At 46.6% G+C, this 18,889-nt stretch overlaps 1 protein-coding gene across 1 annotated transcript in view; it reads right to left on the reverse strand.

Moving 5' to 3' along the window:
• Positions 1–18,889, reverse strand: part of PTPN2 (protein tyrosine phosphatase non-receptor type 2) — a 58,560-nt gene that overhangs the window by 11,096 nt on the left and 28,575 nt on the right. Inside the window, exons 3-8 of the mRNA XM_069957806.1 lie at positions 16,970–17,070; positions 16,420–16,518; positions 14,929–15,066; positions 14,355–14,564; positions 13,073–13,234; positions 628–791 (exon numbers count right to left, since the gene is read on the reverse strand). Of these exons, the coding sequence (XP_069813907.1) occupies positions 628–791; positions 13,073–13,234; positions 14,355–14,564; positions 14,929–15,066; positions 16,420–16,518; positions 16,970–17,070 (874 nt within the window). The remainder of the gene's footprint in view (positions 1–627; positions 792–13,072; positions 13,235–14,354; positions 14,565–14,928; positions 15,067–16,419; positions 16,519–16,969; positions 17,071–18,889) is intronic.

Here is an 18,889-nt window from a genome sequence, read left to right on the forward strand (position 1 = left end):
CACTTAACCATTTAAATGGCTTACTAAAACTATCATCCTGGAGACCAGAGCCTGATCGGCACCTCCGCAATGTGACTGACTGAAACATGCCGATCTGTTCCTATGGCTGCTGGAGGTCTGTACAAAAGGTTTTAGAGGAAAGGTTTAATTAAAAAAAAAAAAAACATTAATAAAATAAAGCAAAAGTTATAAAAAAAAAGTTATATTAACCGGTATTGTTTTACTCATCCTGACCCAAAGAATATAGATAGCATTTGATTTTTATTAAAAAGTGAGCTGTATAAAAGCAAAAGCCCCCAAAATTACTAAATATACTTTTCTTTAGGACTGTGTGTGTGTGTGTGTGAATGCGGCCTAGGAGTGCATTGTTTAGTCTTTATATCGTTATTTAAAAACTGAAAGAAATTAAACAACCCAACAAGTGCCACTATAAATAATGAGTGTAGACCCAGATCTACACATTAGAAGATGTTTGAATGAATCATCATTAAAGTGTCATTAAAATCATTAAAATAGTTGTCAGATTTCTCCATTAAAAACACATTTCAACAAAAAAAAATGCAGGAGAAAGTTCCAAGATGGCCTGGCAAATAGCATTGGGGAAATAAACATCACAACTTCGCTTACCTCTGTGTATCACCATCGGCCACTTGTGGTATATTAAACAATTCAGAACTCATCACACTTTGCTCTTGTCCTGTGGAAAGCCTGTCACCATTGCAAAGCTCTTCAGTCTTTCTGCTATCTGTTTTCAGAGGCTGGTCTTCTCGGGAAAGTACTTTACATGAATTCTGAAGGATAAGCAAAATGCAACAAGGTTACAAAGCTACAGAAAGGTTACAATATTCTTAGTTATTTCATAGAACAAGCATTTTATAAAACACATTCCCATTTACAATATGACATTTCTCATCCACCCACGGCATTATAGAGAGAATGGACACATAGTAGATTCAAGAGGGTTTCAGGCCCTACACTCACCACATCCTTGAAGACCCACTTTGTGATTGGCCAAGATATTTATAACTTTTGCTATCATTTGGGATTGTAACATAATATAATAAAAAAAAATTAACTATACCGGTTTAATTCCCCACAGCCTTCACTGCTGCAGCTCAGGTCCCCCCCACCTTTGTTTACATACTGCAGCAAAGACAGGTTTGTATATCCATTTCATCATTGGCCTCAAAAATCTTGTGCCATGTACTGCTGATGGCAGCAATTGGGACACATCACTGCTGCAGCCAAGTAAACCGTTACGGCAAATACAGGAGCCACAGCACTGCACAAAGAGGAGGTTTAATTGAGGGAAAAAAAAAAAAAAATCACAATCCTTAACTATGACAAATTTTCATCAACAATGTTTTTAAAAGGGAACACAAAAGCTGCAGTCTATTTGATTAAAAGGATTTAGGGGTAGTGATTTCTGACAGCCTTAAAATGAGTCACCAGTGCAACCAGGCGGTGGGGAAAGAAACGCGTATGCTGGGCTGTATAGCTAGAGATATAACCAGTAGGAAGAGGGAGATTGTGATCCCACTGTATAGAGCTCTGGTGAGGCCACATCTGGAATACTGTGTACAGTTCTGGAGACCTCATCTAACAAAGAATATTAATAAAATACAACGGGTCCAAAGACGGGCTACAATAATGGTAGAGGGTGTCAGGCATAAACCATATCAGGAAAGACTAAGGGTGCGTTCACACCTACAGGATCCGCAGCAGATTTGATGCTGTGTTCAGTTATTTAAATAAAATCTGCTGCGGATCCACAGCGGAAGATAAGCTGCGGATCCGGTAAGTGTGAACGTACCCTCAGGGGTACTCCGGGCCAGCTGTATAATCCGTATCTGGCCGGGGAGGGGGTGGAAATAGAAGGCTTCAGTGACTTACCTGCTCAGTTCCAGCGCCGCCCCATACTCCCGTCCCGCGGCCGCTTCGTGGACTGAGCTGCGGCTTGAGACATGACGTCTCAAGGCAGCTCAGCTATTCAGCGGTCATAGCGGAGTCGCATCTCAAGCCGCAGCTCAGTCCACGAAGCGGCCGGGTGACGGGAGTACAGGGCGGCGCGATCCGGGAGCCGGCGCTTGAACCGGGGAGGTAAGTCACCGGAGCCTTCTATTTCCACCCCCTCCCCGGCCAGATAAGGATTATACAGCTGGCCCGGAGTACCCCTTTAAGGGTTTGAATTTGTATTGTCTGGAGGAAAGAAGGGAAAGGGGGGACATGATCAAAACCTTTAAAGGGAACCTGTCACCCCCTGTGCCGGGGTGACAGGCTCCCGACCCCCCGTTAGAGCCCCCTATACTCACCTAATCCCGCCGGGTCCCGCTTCTGGAGGTGGTCGGGTGATGAAGATCTCAGCGCGCACGCCGGGCTGCAGCGGCTGAGATCTCCGTCACCCGACCACCTCCAGAAGCGGGACTCGGCGGGATTAGGCGAGTATAGGGTTAGTGAGAGGTTAGTTTGTTGGAAAGATCAGAAGCAACATGAGCTTTGCCGGTGATCATCTCACTCATTGAGGGTTTTGGTCGTAGATCTGGCCTCTTAATAAACTGGTCCAAATCAGTGGTTATGCCCTTGAATCCACCTCCGGATAATGAGCACTTAGTCCAATCTGGCTTACAAGTAGTTGACTCCTTCAAGTACCTCGGTATCATAACTCCCAATGTCAGTGATTTTGCTAAATTTTCGAGCTATGATTGACACCTGGTGTAAGCTTCCGCTTTCAGTAATAGGCAGGGATAACTTACTGAAAATTATACCAATGCCACAATTATTATACATCATACATAATTCTCCAGTGTGGATACCACAAAGGATATTTCATAAAGTCCAATGTTTATTTAGAGAATTAGTATGGCGTAAACGGATGGCACGAATTAAACTGGAAACCCTGTAGAGAAATAAGGAGACGGGAGGTTTGGCTCTACCTATATTGTGTGTGTATATATATATATATATATATATATTTATTATATACACACACACACATACATACATACATACATACATACATACATACACACACACACACTTCCTTGCTTCCCAATTATAGCAGATCAGGGGATGAGGGCTTCTGCAATCTATGGGACAAGTGGGACGGCTGGTGACCTGGGCTAGTGGCCACAGTCTACCTATTATGGCATTAGAGACGGGGGACACGAAATTGGGTGGGAGAGAGATCCCAACATCGGTCCTGTTGGTAAAGGTTTGGAATAAGACTAAAGCATTGCTAAAGATTACTGGATTTACAAACTATACCCCATTATGACAAAATCCTAAATTGCCAGAATTCTTTAGATTGGAGGGTTTCTCTCCATGTGAAGGCCATGGTATTGTTTATTTGCATCAGCTGAGAAAGGATGATAATTTTGTCTCTTGACCATATTCGGGAGACTTATGATATCCCCCATACACAATTCTACAAGTATCTCCAGTTACGCCGTGCTTATACATCTCAGGAGCGCCTTAGGCAATTAACTGCTTCCACGCATATAACCCTAGCGTATATTTCTAATGAAAATTCGGCCAAAGGTCTTATATCAGCACTATAAAACGATCTATTGTGTGAACATCTCCAACAGTATCCCCTCTCCATAAAAGAAAAATGTGAAACGGATGTGGGTGGTGTCTCTGATGCCCAATGGAACAATATACTAGAGCTTACCACCAAGATATCTCTGAGGCACAGAGACTCTCACAACTGTAACTTCTCCATCGTGCATATAAGACTCCAATTCTTCTGCATACAATAGGCTCCTGGCCCATGCCTAATTGCCCACGGTGTGGTGCAGAGAAAGCAAATTTAATACACTTAATAAATTTGGGGATGTGTGCAGTTGGGAGACTTTTGGAGGGGGGTTATAGAGATTGGGCATAAAGCTTATTCTGTGAGCCTTCTTCTGGATCCTAGGGTGTGTATACTGGGGATCTTGGCGTTCCCTGATGCGGACGAGCACACTCTCTTAGCTGTGCAGAGAATGCTTTACCAAGCCCGTAAAGTTATAGCAGCCCATTGGATACAGGGCGCTCCCCCCAGCGTACAGGAATACATTAACAAGATGAACAACATCCTAAGGTTGGAGTGTGCTGTATAAATTAAAAGGAAGTGTAACCAAAAATTTGAGAAAATATGGGGAAGGTGGCTGGATTCTCCGGGCCTTCCGTCAAGATCGCTTTTACAATGCTTCAGACTCCCATTATGCCCTTCTCGTAATGCCGTTAGTTAATATTATATATATATATATATATATATATATACACATACACACACACAAGCTGATGTAGTGTGATATCCAGATTCCTTCCACGACAGGACATTGTGATGTGATAATGCTATTTTCACTTACGTCCTAAGCATCAGCACGAATGGGGGGGGGGGGGAAGATTCTATCTCCCTGCAATGATAGGACAGATGGTAACAAGCAATTAGACACTTAATTGAACCCCGCCTATAAGAACCTGGCCTAACCTATGCTCCTTGTGTTTTTTTTCTGTCCTCCTGTGGGACAGGTGGTAGGAGAGGGAAGCAGGTTCAGGCCTATGTTTGTGTCTTGCTTTCCTTTTCAATGATTCTTCCTTTCCACATGGTCGTGTGGAGAGGGGGAGTTTACAAAATGTTCTTTTTCCTGCTCTGCTGTATCAGAGAGGAGATTATTTACTTTTTTAGTAGAGCTATCACTCAGCTTCTCTGCTGTATGAAACCGCTGTTTCAGGGAAGCTATAAGGCTGCTGCTGCAGTAAGTATCATGGTGCTGCCAGATCTGTGTCCTCACCCGGGCGGCTGCTGATGGTTCTTGATACTTCAGCAAGGTAAGATATGCTGCTTTTTTCTTTTGAGCTGGAAGCGTGACCTGTGTGTCAGGAGGATTATCTAGTCATATTGGATATATATTATATATATATGTTGTATGAGGCTTTTACACCTCAAGTGTTTTGTTTCAATATTTTTCACATTTGTTCAAGTCCTTTTAGACTGCTTCACTATATGAGTGACCTATGTAACTATGGTGTGTGTATATGAACACAGCTTTAGAGCTGCTAGTTGTGTATTTAGTACACTTGCTGTCTCATTATTTTTTCCAGTACTGCTACAATGAAGCTATGAAACAATTTTTCTCAATGATTGTATTACTTGTCTATGCAACGATTTGACATAGTATGCTGAAGTATATATTGTTACATATATTCCACTTCATATTCTTACATTTTCCCCTGTGTAGGGCTGTATTTTGTTTTTGTGTTTTTTGGCACTGTGACTTTTTTCCATAAAAAAAGTGTATAAAAAGTTTCAATAAAAAATATCTGATGTAAAAGAAAAAAGTAGCAACATGAGAAAATATTACTTTACTGACAGAGTAGTAGATGCTTAGAACAAACTTCCAGCAGATGTGGTTGGTAAATCTACAATAACAGAAATTAAACATGCCTTGGATAAGCATATATCTGTCCTAATATAATAAGAATGGAAATACTAAAAGGGCAGAATAGATGAACCCAAGTGTTTTTTCCAGTCGACAATCTTCTATGTTTCTATGGTGGGCTGAATAGCATTTGCTATTCTAGTTATAAAGAATTTCCAATATATTATATTTTTACTATTTTTAGTAAGCTGAAAGCTCATCCTGACCTGGCTGACACTTGCCTGGCTCCCTTAGGAGACCATGGCAAGGAAATAGTTTACAGATCTGAGGTACAATTTGTACGAGTAATATATGGACTCTGCAGGTCATGTAGGACTTGCAATCAAAAATACATTAAGGTTGGGTTCACAAACACACTGGCGGATTTCACAATGAGTTTGCACTTTGCAGTGAAATCCGCTTTAATTCCTGGTACTGTCAATTTGTATAGGTTTACATACTTGTAGTGTTTTTCATTCCGCTGAAAGTATGTAAAGCTTCATAAACCCTTAACCTGCCGCGGCCCGGTGAGTACGTTACCCATTAGGGCTTGCCTCTGTGGCTCCTGGCTTCCTGACGTCCTGCACAGCCAATCAGTGGCTGCTGAGGGACAACGCACTGATTGGCTGAGCAGGACACCAGGGAGCAAGGAGCCACAGAATCAAGCCGAAGCACAAAAAGATACAAGTATGTGAACCAAACAAAATTACAATAGTGGGAATCGCAGCAGATTTCACTGCGAATTCACACTGAGAAATCCGCTGCGATGTAAGTCTGTGTGAATTCCCCCCCCCCCCCCCAAGGGTACGTTTACACATACAGATTTCAGTTATTTAGTCAAATCTGCTGCAGATCTGCTGCTGAAACAGTTGTATGCCACATGCAACTGTTGTATGTAGCCATACAGTTTTTTTGAGCCAAAGCCAGAGTTAAACAAAAAGGGATATAAAAACGCCTTATATTTCTCCTGCTTGATTAATTTTTACTTATGGCTCATAAAACAGAATGAAAGGAAAAGCGATTGCAAAACTTGCCACAAAAAGCTGTATATAAAACCACCCTAAATGTAATATAGAAAATGCAGACAATGAGATCCGGTCCTTGTTGCAGGCTCTTCCCACCCGTGATGATCTGACGGCACAGTTGGCCCATATGGAGGAGAGACACGCAGGGGACATGGCGGAACTCAAATCTACCATGACAGCGGTTGCCGCCGCGGTAACGGGGCTGGAGACCCGCCATGCGGCGTTGGACCAAAAAGGTATCTACCCTGTCCCCCGCGTAGACGCCCAGGAGGCTGTCCTACGAGACCTGATCTTCCATGTAGACGACCTCGAGAATCGGGGTCGTCGAAATAACGTGAAGATACGTGGCATCCCGGAGGAGATAGGCCCTGATCGTTTAACGGGTCGGTGAGATACATCTTTAATAAATATTTGGGGGACCCTGAGGACACTTATATTGAAATGGACCGCACGCACAGAGTTACGGGCCCGCGCCCTCAGGACAGGAACCATCCTAGGGACGTCCTCTGTCGCGTCCATTTTTTCCAGCAAAAGGAGGCGTTACTTCAACGCGCCTGGGAACTGGGTCCACTGGACTTTGAGGGCGCTGAAGTCACGCTCCTGCCTGACCTATCCCGACGCACTCTGGCCATGTGTCGGTTGCTGAAACCATTGCTGGACATCGTCCGGGACTCCGGCGCCTCCTACAGGTGAGGCTACCCCTTCCACCTCATCATCCGGAAGGGAAACACCTCTTACATCCTGCGCACCCCGGCAGATCTACCGGGGGCACTTCAACTGCTGGACCATGCTCATCTGCACCTGCCCGACTGGACCCTCCCAGTCCTCCCGCTTCCCGTGCCAGGTTCGCCAGCGGGCGGTCGCTCTCCTCGTGCGGATGCGCGAAGATCCCATTCGCCATTGCGAAGAGGTCCTCGCTCCCGGGTCCGGCACTCTCCGTCCAGGCAGCCTACAGATGCCTGCTGAAAGCGGGATTATACAGTGTTGCCTCTCAACTGCCCGCGATGATCCTTGATGCCCTGTTACGACGTGTGTGGATTTGCCTCGACTTTTCCGCTGTACAAGCGGGCCTGACCTGCTGCTGACGTGGATTGTGCCTTTCCCTTGGACTGTTCTGCCAACCGGATGCTGCCTTCTACCTCCCCGATGCCTCCCCTTCCCCCCTCCTTTCCATCCCCCCCCCTACCTCCCCCTCTTCGCCCCCCCCCCCTCCTCCCCCTTCCCCTGATGCGGCAATGCCATGCCTTATATCTGCTCCTGGCAGGAGCGGGACTGACTGCACTAGATGACTCTCTCCAGCGCCTTGGAGATGGGAACTGTTCGTATGGTTGGGGGGTCGGGGGGGGGGGGGGTTTGTTTGCGTTATTGGGGGGAGGGGGGTGGTTGTTCGGGGTTGTTAGGTTTGATTTATTTGTGTACTGCCTCTGTTACCAGGCATGATTGATGCCCTGCGGGCATCCTTTCATCGAGTTAATGTGTCTAATGTCAAGAGTAATGATGCCCCTACTCCCTTTTTACTGTGTCATCCCCCAACCTCCCCCGTCCACCTAGCCCATTCCCTGTGCTCTCCGCAGCCGTAGATTCACGGTCGCTTTGCTTTCTGTCTAAGACCTGTCCGCTAGTTTACCGACACTACTTACATAAGGCACGGAGGAGGAATACACTGTGGAGATTGGTGTAGGTGTATGCATAATTGTCCTCCTCCCAGTGACCTGTGATGCTAGATATTACCACGGTCTCCCCCCCCCCCCCCCCCGGCCCAGTCCCTTTCCACTTCCCCCTACCCTCCCCCTCCTCCCCCCCCTTGTCAGATCACCCCCACCCTCCTCCCCGTGCCTCCCTTCCCGCCAGTCCCCCTTAGGTTGCCTATTGATCTCCTGGGCACCTCCTCATACTTGGGTGACACTCCTCCGCTCCTTGGGCTGGGCTGGGGCCTTGCTAGGACTATGCCCTGAGCCGCGGCCACCCATAGGTGCGCCTGTACTCAACAGGTCGTCCCTATCTCTCCACGGCCTCTAGACGTAGCCTCTCTTTTTATTCTCTTCCTTCGTCTTTTCTTTCCTGTCTTGCAGTATCTCTTGACACTCTGCTCTTCATGTGTAGTCCCCACTAGCCTCTTCTCTTCTCCACCCGGAGCTCTCTGCCTGAGCTGCTTCTCCTAGTCTACTCTTCCACGTTTCCCCGCGCTGTACTTTTACACAGGTTCCTGGCTGGTGACCGGAGGGTTCCTGCCACACCTAGTGTCTGGGTCTTTGATACCCACCTTTGTCTCTTTCTTGCCCTTCTCTTTCTTCTCTCCCGCCTGCCACCCCCCTTCTACAGTCCCTTCCTTTATGCTCTAGTCCCCAGCCGTTCCCCCCTCGTCTCTCCCCTTCCCCAGATCGCTCCTCACTGAACATGTCATCGGTCCTATGTGTCTCCATTAACGTGCAGGGCTTGAACATCCCGGAAAAACGCTCCTCTTTAATGCGCCTCCTACGGGCTAAGCAAGCCTCGGTGGCATTCATTCAGGAGACCCATTTCCGCAAAGACCAGGTCCCCACCCTGTCCAATCGTGATTTCCCTGATGTATTTCACAGTTGCTCGCCTGATTCTAAAACCAAAGGGGTTTCCATCCTGATTGCCCGTTCTGCACCGTGGGAATTTGTTGATCAGGTGTCGGACGCGGAGGGCCGGTATCTCTTTGTTAAAGGCAAAATGGCCGTTACTCTTTGCACGTTTGGCACGATATACCTCCCCAACTCGGGACAAGTGACCTTTCTTGAACGCCTTTTTGCTGAGGTTGACGATTTTCTGGAGGGGGTGGTGGTTCTCGGAGGCGACTTCAACATGGCTCTTGACCCTCTTCTAGACTCTTCTACGGGTCGCTCCTCTCTCTCTTTCCCTTCTCTCCGACACGCCAAACAAACCTTGCACTCGCACCAGTTGATGGATGTCTGGAGGCTCCTTCACCCACGTGACGGAGATTACACCTTTTTCTCCAATCCGCATAGTCTCTACTCGCGCCTTGACTACTTTTTTCTTACTCACTCTCACTTGGACCTTCTAACCTCTGCCTCTATTGGTCCCATTTCCTTCTCTGACCATGCGATGATCTCCCTTTCTTTATCGCTCGCCCTCCCCAGCCGCGCACTTGGTGCTGGCGTCTCAATGACACCTTACTTAGGGACCCTGGGGTCCTTTCTGAAGTTCGCTTAGACCTAACCAATTACTTTGCAACTAATGTCACGCGGACTCCTCTCCTCTGGTAATCTGGGAAGCCCATAAATGCTTTATTCGCGGCACATTCATTAAACTAGCCACTCGCCTTAAGAAGGAGCGCTCTGCTAAGATACTCTTTCTAGTCTCCAAAATTGCGACCCTTGACAAACAGCATAAGTGGACGCTGGCGGTGGCCACTGGAGCTGAATTGGCAGCTCTTCGGGGTGCGCTGCGAGTCCTTACCTTTGCAGATGCCAAAGCCGCCCTGGTGCGCTGCCGCCATCACTATTTTGAATATGGTAATAAGCCAGGCAAGACCCTAGCGCGGGCTTTGCGAGCACAGAGAGCTCGCTCCTTCATTCCTCATATCTCCTCGCCCTCTGGTACTAAGCTCTCCCTGACCTCTCAAATTGCGGACGCATTCCGCTCTTATTATGTAAAGTTGTATGGATTGACCCCACCGGGAAGCCCCTCTGGCTCTGATTCCCTTCCCTCCACCATCTCGGCTTATCTGCGGGACTCGGGCCTTCCCTCCTTGCCAGAGGAGAGCATTGACTCCCTAGAATCCCCCATCACTGCCTCAGAATGGGAGTGGGCGATTAAATCCACCCCCTCGGGTAAAGCTCCCGGTCCTGACGGGTTCACCTTACCTTACTACAAAGTCTTCGGTCCCCTCTTGAAACACCATTCCCTGTCTGCGTTCAACGCGGTCTCCACTGGCTCCTCACTCCCCCCGGATTCCCTACGGGCCCACATTTCAGTAATTCCCAAGGTGGGTAAGGATCCCTCTCACTGTCATAACCATCGCCCCATCTCCCTTCTAAATTTGGATCTTAAGTTCTTTTCCAAAATACTAGCGGCCCGCCTGACGCCTTCCCTCCAGTCCATTATACATCTAGACCAAGTGGGTTTTTTTGCCCACAAGGGAAGCCCGGGACAACACCATTCGGGCCATTAACCTCATTCATCATGCTCGTTCCTCAGCCCTGCCGGCAATGCTCCTTTCCACCGACGCTGAGAAGGCCTTTGATCGAGTCGGATGGCCTTTTCTCTTTGCTACACTCCGACATATTGGCCTCGGCCCGCATATGTTGGCGTGGGTTGGCTCCCTGTACTCCTGCCCTTCTGCCCAGGTCTCGGTCAACGGCCTTCTCTCCAGCTCATTTTCCATTTCTAACGGCACACGGCAGGGTTGTCCCCTGTCCCCCCTTATCTTTGTTCTTACATTGGAACCCTTTCTCAGACATATCAGGAATAATGTAAATGTCTCAGGGTTGAGTGTGGGGCTAGTGGAGCATAAAGTAGCGGCGTATGCAGACGATCTACTTTTTTTTCTTACTCAACCATCCGTGTCTCTTCCTAATCTTCTCTCTGAACTCTCTAGATACCAAACCCTCTCTAATTATAAGATAAACTTGCAAAAATCTGAGGAGCTCAATCTGTCTCTTTCTTCCCCTGTAGTGGACGCCTTGGCATCCTCTTTCCCCTTTCGCTGGACGCGCTCCTCCTTAACATACCTGGGGATTCAGATGAGACCATCTGTTGCTGAAATTTTTCAAGCTAACTTTCCGCCAATGTTGAAGCGGATTGAATCGGACTTGCTGTGGTGGCACAAGGGCACCTTCTCCTGGTTTGGGCGTTGTGCTATCTTTAAAATGAATGTCTTGCCTCGCCTCTTGTACCTTTTCCAGGCCCTCCCAGTGGCAGTGCCCTCGTCCTACTTTAGGCAACTCTCGACAATTCTCACTAAGTTTATCTGGGCTCATAAGCAGCCTCGCTTGGCGAAGGCAGTTCTGTACAAAATCCGAAATCAAGAGGGGGACTTGGACTCCCTAACCTTTACCACTACTATGCTGCTGCCCATCTTTCCCGAGTGGTAGATTGGCATCGTCATGCCCCCACGAAAATGTGGGTGGGCTTAGAGCTAGCACTTTCCCCTATCTTGCTGCTGGGGGCACCGTGGTTGCCGGACGCCTGCCGCCAAGTTGCCCGACACCCTACCATTGCCCCGATCCTGAGAATATGCCAAAAGCATCTCTCCTCCGGCTTCCTGGCCCCGCACCCCTCCCCCTTATTTCCGATCCTGGGCAATCCCTCCTTTCCGCCCCGTCTGGAAGACCCAGTGTTCCGTACATGGTTTCGTGCGGGCAATTTTTGTGCTTCCTCCTTTCTCTCGGGTACAGCTTGGCTGCCTTTGTCTGCACTTAATGACCTCACGGACCCTTCACCCCTGGGGTTCTGGCGGTCGCTACAACTACATCATTTCCTCCTTTCCCTGCCAAATCCCTTCTGCTTTGCACGGTCACCCACTCAATTTGAGTCCCTCTGCCTGGGCTCAGGCCCCCTCCGCCATACCCTTTCCATTCTCTATGCCATGTTGGATTCGCCTCCTGAACAGCCTCCGCCTCTTTTCTCACTGCGTGGAAGGAGGACCTTAGCGTTACTCTCTCTGCAGCGCAGGTGGAAAGTGTCCTCACTTGCACGCATTCCTCATCTATTGCCTCCCGTCTTCAGGAGGCAGGGTACAAACTCCTTTCGCGGTGGTATCGAGTGCCCACCCGACTTCACCGGATTTTTCCCGAGGTGTCCCCGCTTTGCTGGAGGAGCTGTGGTGGAAAGGGTTCTCTCCTCCACACCTTCTGGAGCTGTCCTAAATTGGAGCCTTTTTGGAGAGAAGTTTGGCGCATCTCTTCCACTTTTACCGATCGCCAGCTCCCTTTTTCTCCATCATTCTTCCTCCTGCACCTGTCGGAGATTCCTCTGAAGACCTACCGCCGCTCCGTGCTCCGACATCTTGTCAACGCTGCTCGTGCTTGTATTCCTGCCCTGTGGAGCCAACCTGACCCTCCGGGCATCTTTGTGGCTCCGCAAAGTGGAGGATGTTAAGCGCCTGGAGGATCTGACGGCGCAATTGCATGGACGCAATTCTCGTTTCTTCCGTACCTGGTACCACTGGGATCAGTTTACTGAATCGACTGAATTTCGGTCTCTTCTGGTTCAGTGAGGACCGACCTCCCCCACCCTGACCCCTCTCCCCCATGCTCCCTCCTTGTACTCCTTTCCCTCCCTTTCTTCGTTTTCTTCTTTCTTCCTCCCCCCCTTTTTTTTCCTTTTTTCCTCTCCTCCTCTTTCCCCTCTTTTTTCTTACTCTGGTTGCTAACTGAGCGTGAGCTCACTCCCTAGTTGTTTATTCCTTCGCATGCCTAGCCACCCTGCCGGGAGCTGCGGATTGCCACAGAATCTGTTACAGTCTGTCGTTACCATGCACCTGTTGATGTTTTTGTTGACACAATGACATGTTATTGCACCCTGCGGGTGCGACAAGTTGCTGATTGTCTTGTGAAAAAATTGGAAAATTAATAAAATTGAGAATTAAAAAAAAGAAAAAAAAAAAAGAAAATGCAGACAAAGGCAAACTTTGTACACTTAACAAGCACCAACCTGTGCACCTGAGCTTCCCATTATAGACTTTGTTCCCTCAATTACAGCCATGTAGGAGAATCTTAGTTGACCTGGGGTCTGTATTAGGCCCATTCGGTAATGCCTCATGTCTAACAACACTTTTTTAATATCCACAGAAGAGGGATCCTTTCGTTTCTCAATCTAACAAAAAAGAAAAAAAAAAATGGTAAAAGAAAAATCAATGTATATAATAGTTTGGTGATTTTATTCCGTAGCAGTCCTCATAGTAAACATTAAAGGGAACCTGTCAACCCCCGTGCCGGGGTGACAGGCTCCCGACCCCCCGTTAGAGCCCGCTATACTTACCTAATCCCGCCGGGTCCCGCTTCTGGAGGTGGTCGGGTGATGAAGATCTCAGCCGCTGCAGCCCGGCGCGCGTGCTGAGAGATGAGTCCAACACCCATAGAGAATGACAGGAGAGTTCAGCGCTCCGTCATTCTCTATGAGCGTTGGACACATCTCTCAGCGCGCGCGCCGGGCTGCAGCGGCTGAGATCTTCATCACCCGACCACCTCCAGAAGCGGGACCCGGCGGGATTAGGTAAGTATAGGGGGCTCTAACGGGGGGTCGGGAGCCTGTCACCCCGGCACGGGGGGTGACAGGTTCCCTTTAAGGATAGGGATTTTGCTGTATGGCCATGAACTAGTTGCTGGGTTAAAGGCCTGTCGCCCCGCCATCGGAAGCAGTGCGCGCTCACCAGAGAGGAGTCCGACGCCTATAGGGAATGACTGCTCCAGTCACTCTCTATGGGCGTCGGGCTCATCTCTGGTGAGCGTGCGCCTGGCTTCTGTCGGAGATTTCTCAGCAGCAGGATGGGGTCCAGGAACGGGATGTCGGGAGTGCTTCACCCTGGCAGCTGGGGTGACAGGTTCCCTTTAAAGTGACTGTACCACCAGACCCAGGCTGAAGCACTGGAGGTGGACCGACCCACCCCCAGTAAGAAGAAACCCCAGCCTCTCCATGACGTGACTCCATTAGAATCAATGGAACCCTATCATAGAGGGGCTAGGGTTTCCTCCCACTAAGGGTGGGTCGGGCCGCCTCCAGTGCATCAGCCTGGGCCTAGTGCTACAGTCACACTAAGGGAATCTGTCAGCATATTATTCTGCCTGTAAACATGAAGAAATGACAGCAAATAGAGGAAAGACATGCTGTCAAAGCCAAATAAGCATGCATTAAATCAGCCTATAGTTTCCTACATCACAACCACGTACACGGTGCCTACTCTGTCATCAGGGTAACTATAAATAAAACATCATACCAAAACCAGACATGTGTCCACCAAGGAGAAAGTCCCTGAGCGTCCGATGCCAGCACTGCAATGTACAACAGAAGGCCCATATTCAGAACCAAGCGAACCAGAATTGCGTACTTCAAATAAGAAGTCAAGGAATGAGCCTGGGGATTCTGGAACTCCAAAATCTGGCCATGTGGTATAGTGGAAATGAAAAATTTCTCTGGTCTCTGAAGTCTAAAAAATAAAACGTGATATTATGAGAAACACAATCCTAACAGCTTTAATAAGTCTGACTGGTGGGACTCCCAAAGTCTCAAGAACAGGGCCAGAGTCTCTCATTAAAACAGAGTGTTGGTCACGCATGCACACCATCACTCTATTCACCCTCTACAGGAGCCACCAGAGATAGTCCCTTCTGATAAGGAGACTCCACGTTCTTAAGATAGAGGGGGTCCGAGCAGTCAGGCCACGCCCGCCTGGCCACAGTAAGACAGTCATCCTGTATCCCTTTAATAGGGATGCAGTGTTATGATAGGACAACTCCCTTAACATGTTCCAGCTAGTATTTCATACATTGTGTAGGAATATGAACACTTACATTTATATTTTGTAGCTGCAGCACCCGAATTGTATAATTGGGCTTAATATCTTCAGACACTAGTTTGACACACATCCCCGTTTCCTTAAATAGAAGTACTTCTGCCTCTGGAGTTGGCCAATACTGTGCACATTTCACCTGTACCAACAAACAGAAAGATTGTATATGTCACTTTGAGCCTTTGATCAGAGTCTGTGGAGACCCAAGTCAGCCTTACAGACAGTAGAGAAGATTTTATACTATTGTTATATTCAATTAATAGTTACATAGACAACTCTGAATGATGCTTCCCCTACAGGTCCTTAGAGTAATGTGCTTCCCAGCAGACTAGTCATGACATAGCTGCTGGGTATAACAGATATGTCACAGGGCTGTATTTCTCTATAAAAGGTCCTAATACACAACAACTAAAGGCTTCTTGTGGGGTAAAGTAGTCTAACATGGTGTACTGGAGCATCTATATTATTTAACTTCAGTAATGCACCGGCCTACCAGGAGACCATGATCAATCAGTTGGTCACCCAGTATAGATCACCATTGCTTAAGCCAGAGGCTGCATGCATACTGTCCACTCCCCAAGATTAAAGGGATGATTAGACATTGTGGAGATAACTGCCCCTGGCGGTATCTTATGGTGGGAAGAAGATTCAACACAATAGCGATGCACTCTCTTATAATGAAAGGAGAGAACACAGTGGCTGTTATGTTATGTGAGGAGGTGGGGCCCATACTGAGGCACAGTTATGCCTAAAAGATGGTCTGAAAGGGTTGTACTTGATTCACAGATTCCATCTCTTACACTTACTGGGTCCCTATTAGAGATGATTGAACAGCGCTGATGTTCAGGTTTGTACAAACTCAAACCATCGGTATTTGACTCCCGCAGTCTTCCCGTTCTGTGGGGAAGGTGGAGACAGCCTGAGTCCCGCCTGGAAAACAGGAATACAACCTATGCCCCAGGCTTTATTCCTGTTTTCCAGGCGGGACTCGGGCTCTCTGCGTCTTCCCTACGGAACGGGAAGACTGCGGGAGTCAGATACCGATTCGAGTTCGTACGAACCTGAACATCAGCGCTGTTTGATTAGGTCAATCTTAAGAGATGATTACACATACTATATATTCAGACAGTGAGAACATAAGGGCCAGGCTGCAGAAATCTAGCGTGCCTTAACCTTCCCTCCACTGACATCACCTATCAGTGGAGAGCTGGGAGGCCCCCAAACACCTTATACTTGAGTATAAAATGTACTGGCACCTTTAAAACGCGTGCATGGTATTATGCAGATGAATTCTGAATAGAAAGGGTATTTTGGAAATTGATCCTAACAGCAACGCAAAGCAGATCAGGATGAAAAATATCAGGGCAGTGACACAATCTAAAGCCAGGAAACACTGCTGCACAGACGCAGCAGATGGAGATGTGAAACCAATTGCATCTGGCAGAACACATGACTTCATTTCTGAGAAAAACACATTGAGCTGCACACTCACCGCATCCTTCTCAATGATTCGGTTCAGCATGACAATTGCTTTGCTTTTCTGCTGCCAGACCATTAACCAGAAATGACAGCAGGTATTGGGAAGAGGGCCCTATGGAAGGAAGATGAACAAAGGCTTACAAAGCAGGCAGGCTGTTTCATATTTATACAATGACAACCTATTCCACAGCACTTTACAATCAGGGGAAGTAGTCAACCTCCAAAACGACATTGCCGAACAAAAGAGCATTTACCATCAATAAGGCTAAATGGGGAGAGGACCATCACTCGGATATGCAATGAGGGGAATGAAGCTTCTGGGCTGGGATCATAAATGTAACAAAATTATGAAATATGACACGCTTCCCAGAACAGAGCATATCCAACACTGTAAACATTAGAGACTGATCGGACTAGAAGATCACATGGCATAGCATAGTTAGGTTGTTTTTTTTATTTAAGGCCCAGAGGATGCTGCATGCATGTATTAGTCATCACAGAACAGCATTTTGTGGCGTGCTGCTCAACTATTTACAATACCCATAGTTTTTTCCTATAGTTACCTGTGTTAGAATGTAATATCTCTGGGCTTCTTCCACAACAACAAGACTGGCATTAATGTAGTCATTTTCAACATTTTGTAGCTTCACACGACTATGATCATCTGCAAAAGAAAAACAAAAAAAGAGAAGCCATTTATCACATCTGATTAATTACATCAAGACAAAAGCACAAGCACTGACTACACTGTTTCACCCCAAAACATTGTAATACAAGAAAACAAACATACTGCTCGGTTAAATGGGTATTTCAACTTTACTAATGTAGGTAAACTTGTAACAATCATCAAATTTTAATGTTTGCAGATACATCCATTTAAAGTGTACCTGTCGTTGTAACTTTCAAAATGTAAATCAACAGTAGATGTGATATAAAAAAAGTTTTCAATTTACATTTTTTTTTTCTAGTTATCATGGAAAACACGGCACTTCCTGTATTCTGATTTTTTTCCCCTCAAAAAACAAGAAACAGTCAGAAAACAAGAAGTCCTGACACACTGAGCAGTGACTCTCTGTACTGGCCAGTATTCTTGTGTTTAGTCTCTTTTTTTTCAACCAGTACAAGTCAGAAAATCTGCCTTCAGAAGACTGGACCTGAAAAGTTCAGCTTTGTTTTACAACATGATAAACAAAAAAATTTTAATAAATCACATCTACTGTTGATTTTGATAGCTATAATGACAGTGACACTTTAAAACAAAGCTATACTTATCTGAAATCCAGGTCCAGTCTTCTCAAGGCAGCTTTTTAGTTTTTTGATGGTTGGGGAAAAAACAAACAAAAAGAAAACAAGAAAAAACACCAGACTAAACACGTGAATTCCAAGCTAGTGCAGAGTGTCCATGAATCACATGACTGCCTTCTTTGAGTGTGAACATGGCTTGGGAAGTCTGTGTTTAGACTTGTGGGCTATGTCACCAGCCACAGATATGTTCCTATAGCAATGAATGGGCTGAGAGATAGATGGGTAGATAGACAGAATATGAGACTTATTAAACCTTGTGTGACGGAACATAGCAACCAATCAGATTGCAAGTCTATTTATTAAGAAGCCTTTATAAAAAGTAACTAAGCTATCTGATTGGTTGCCATAGGTTATTGCTCCGCTGTTCCTTTGCACAAGGATTGATAAAGCTCCATATACAGTGTGTGTCTCTGCTGCCACTAAGGCTGTGCCAGGAACTGCAGGGCTGCTTAAGCGCTGATCCCCATCCAGTTACATATCACATGCAGCATAAGCAATACTGAGCTTTCTCTGATGTCTATTCTAATGCATGTTATTCTAATGTGGGTCTCCAGCCATTGACTCCCTTAAAAGCAGCAATGGTTAGATGACAGCATTTAAGGGGTTAATGGCAGGGATCTGTATGACGCCTGGCTCCTAGGATACTAATGTGTGCGGGGCTATTCCTACTTAAGAAGCCCCACACATACTAAACCCCCTGATGTCAGAACAGTTTATACACATTCCTACTGCACAGGGCATTGGCAGTAGGAACATTTATGGCTGACGGGAAGAGGTGAAAATATTTTAAATCATGTTCTTAAAAATAATTAAAAAAATAAACTGCTATGGAGTCAGGTGTTATTTACCAGCATTATTAAAGTGTATGATAAAATCAGATGTCCTGTAAAGTTAGGACTACCATTTTCTTTTAAAAAGTAAAATAAATAAAATAAAAAATTTTAAAAAAAAGGGCCTGATTCCTTAATATAAAGTAGTTGTACTGTAATATACTGTACAAACACACACATTTTTATCGATTACAGTTTGCATCTCTCGTTAATTGATATGAAGCGTGTGCATGGTCACCTCTCTACCAGGAAACAGGGACCGGTCCCTCCCTCCCTCTGGAATGTGGAGGTCCTAGAGGTTAGACACCCACAGCCCAGACATTACCAATGTATCAATGTGTCATCTGT

Source organism: Dendropsophus ebraccatus, chromosome 2 (genome assembly GCF_027789765.1).
Source record: "Dendropsophus ebraccatus isolate aDenEbr1 chromosome 2, aDenEbr1.pat, whole genome shotgun sequence".
NCBI classification, from domain to species: Eukaryota; Metazoa; Chordata; class Amphibia; order Anura; family Hylidae; genus Dendropsophus; species Dendropsophus ebraccatus.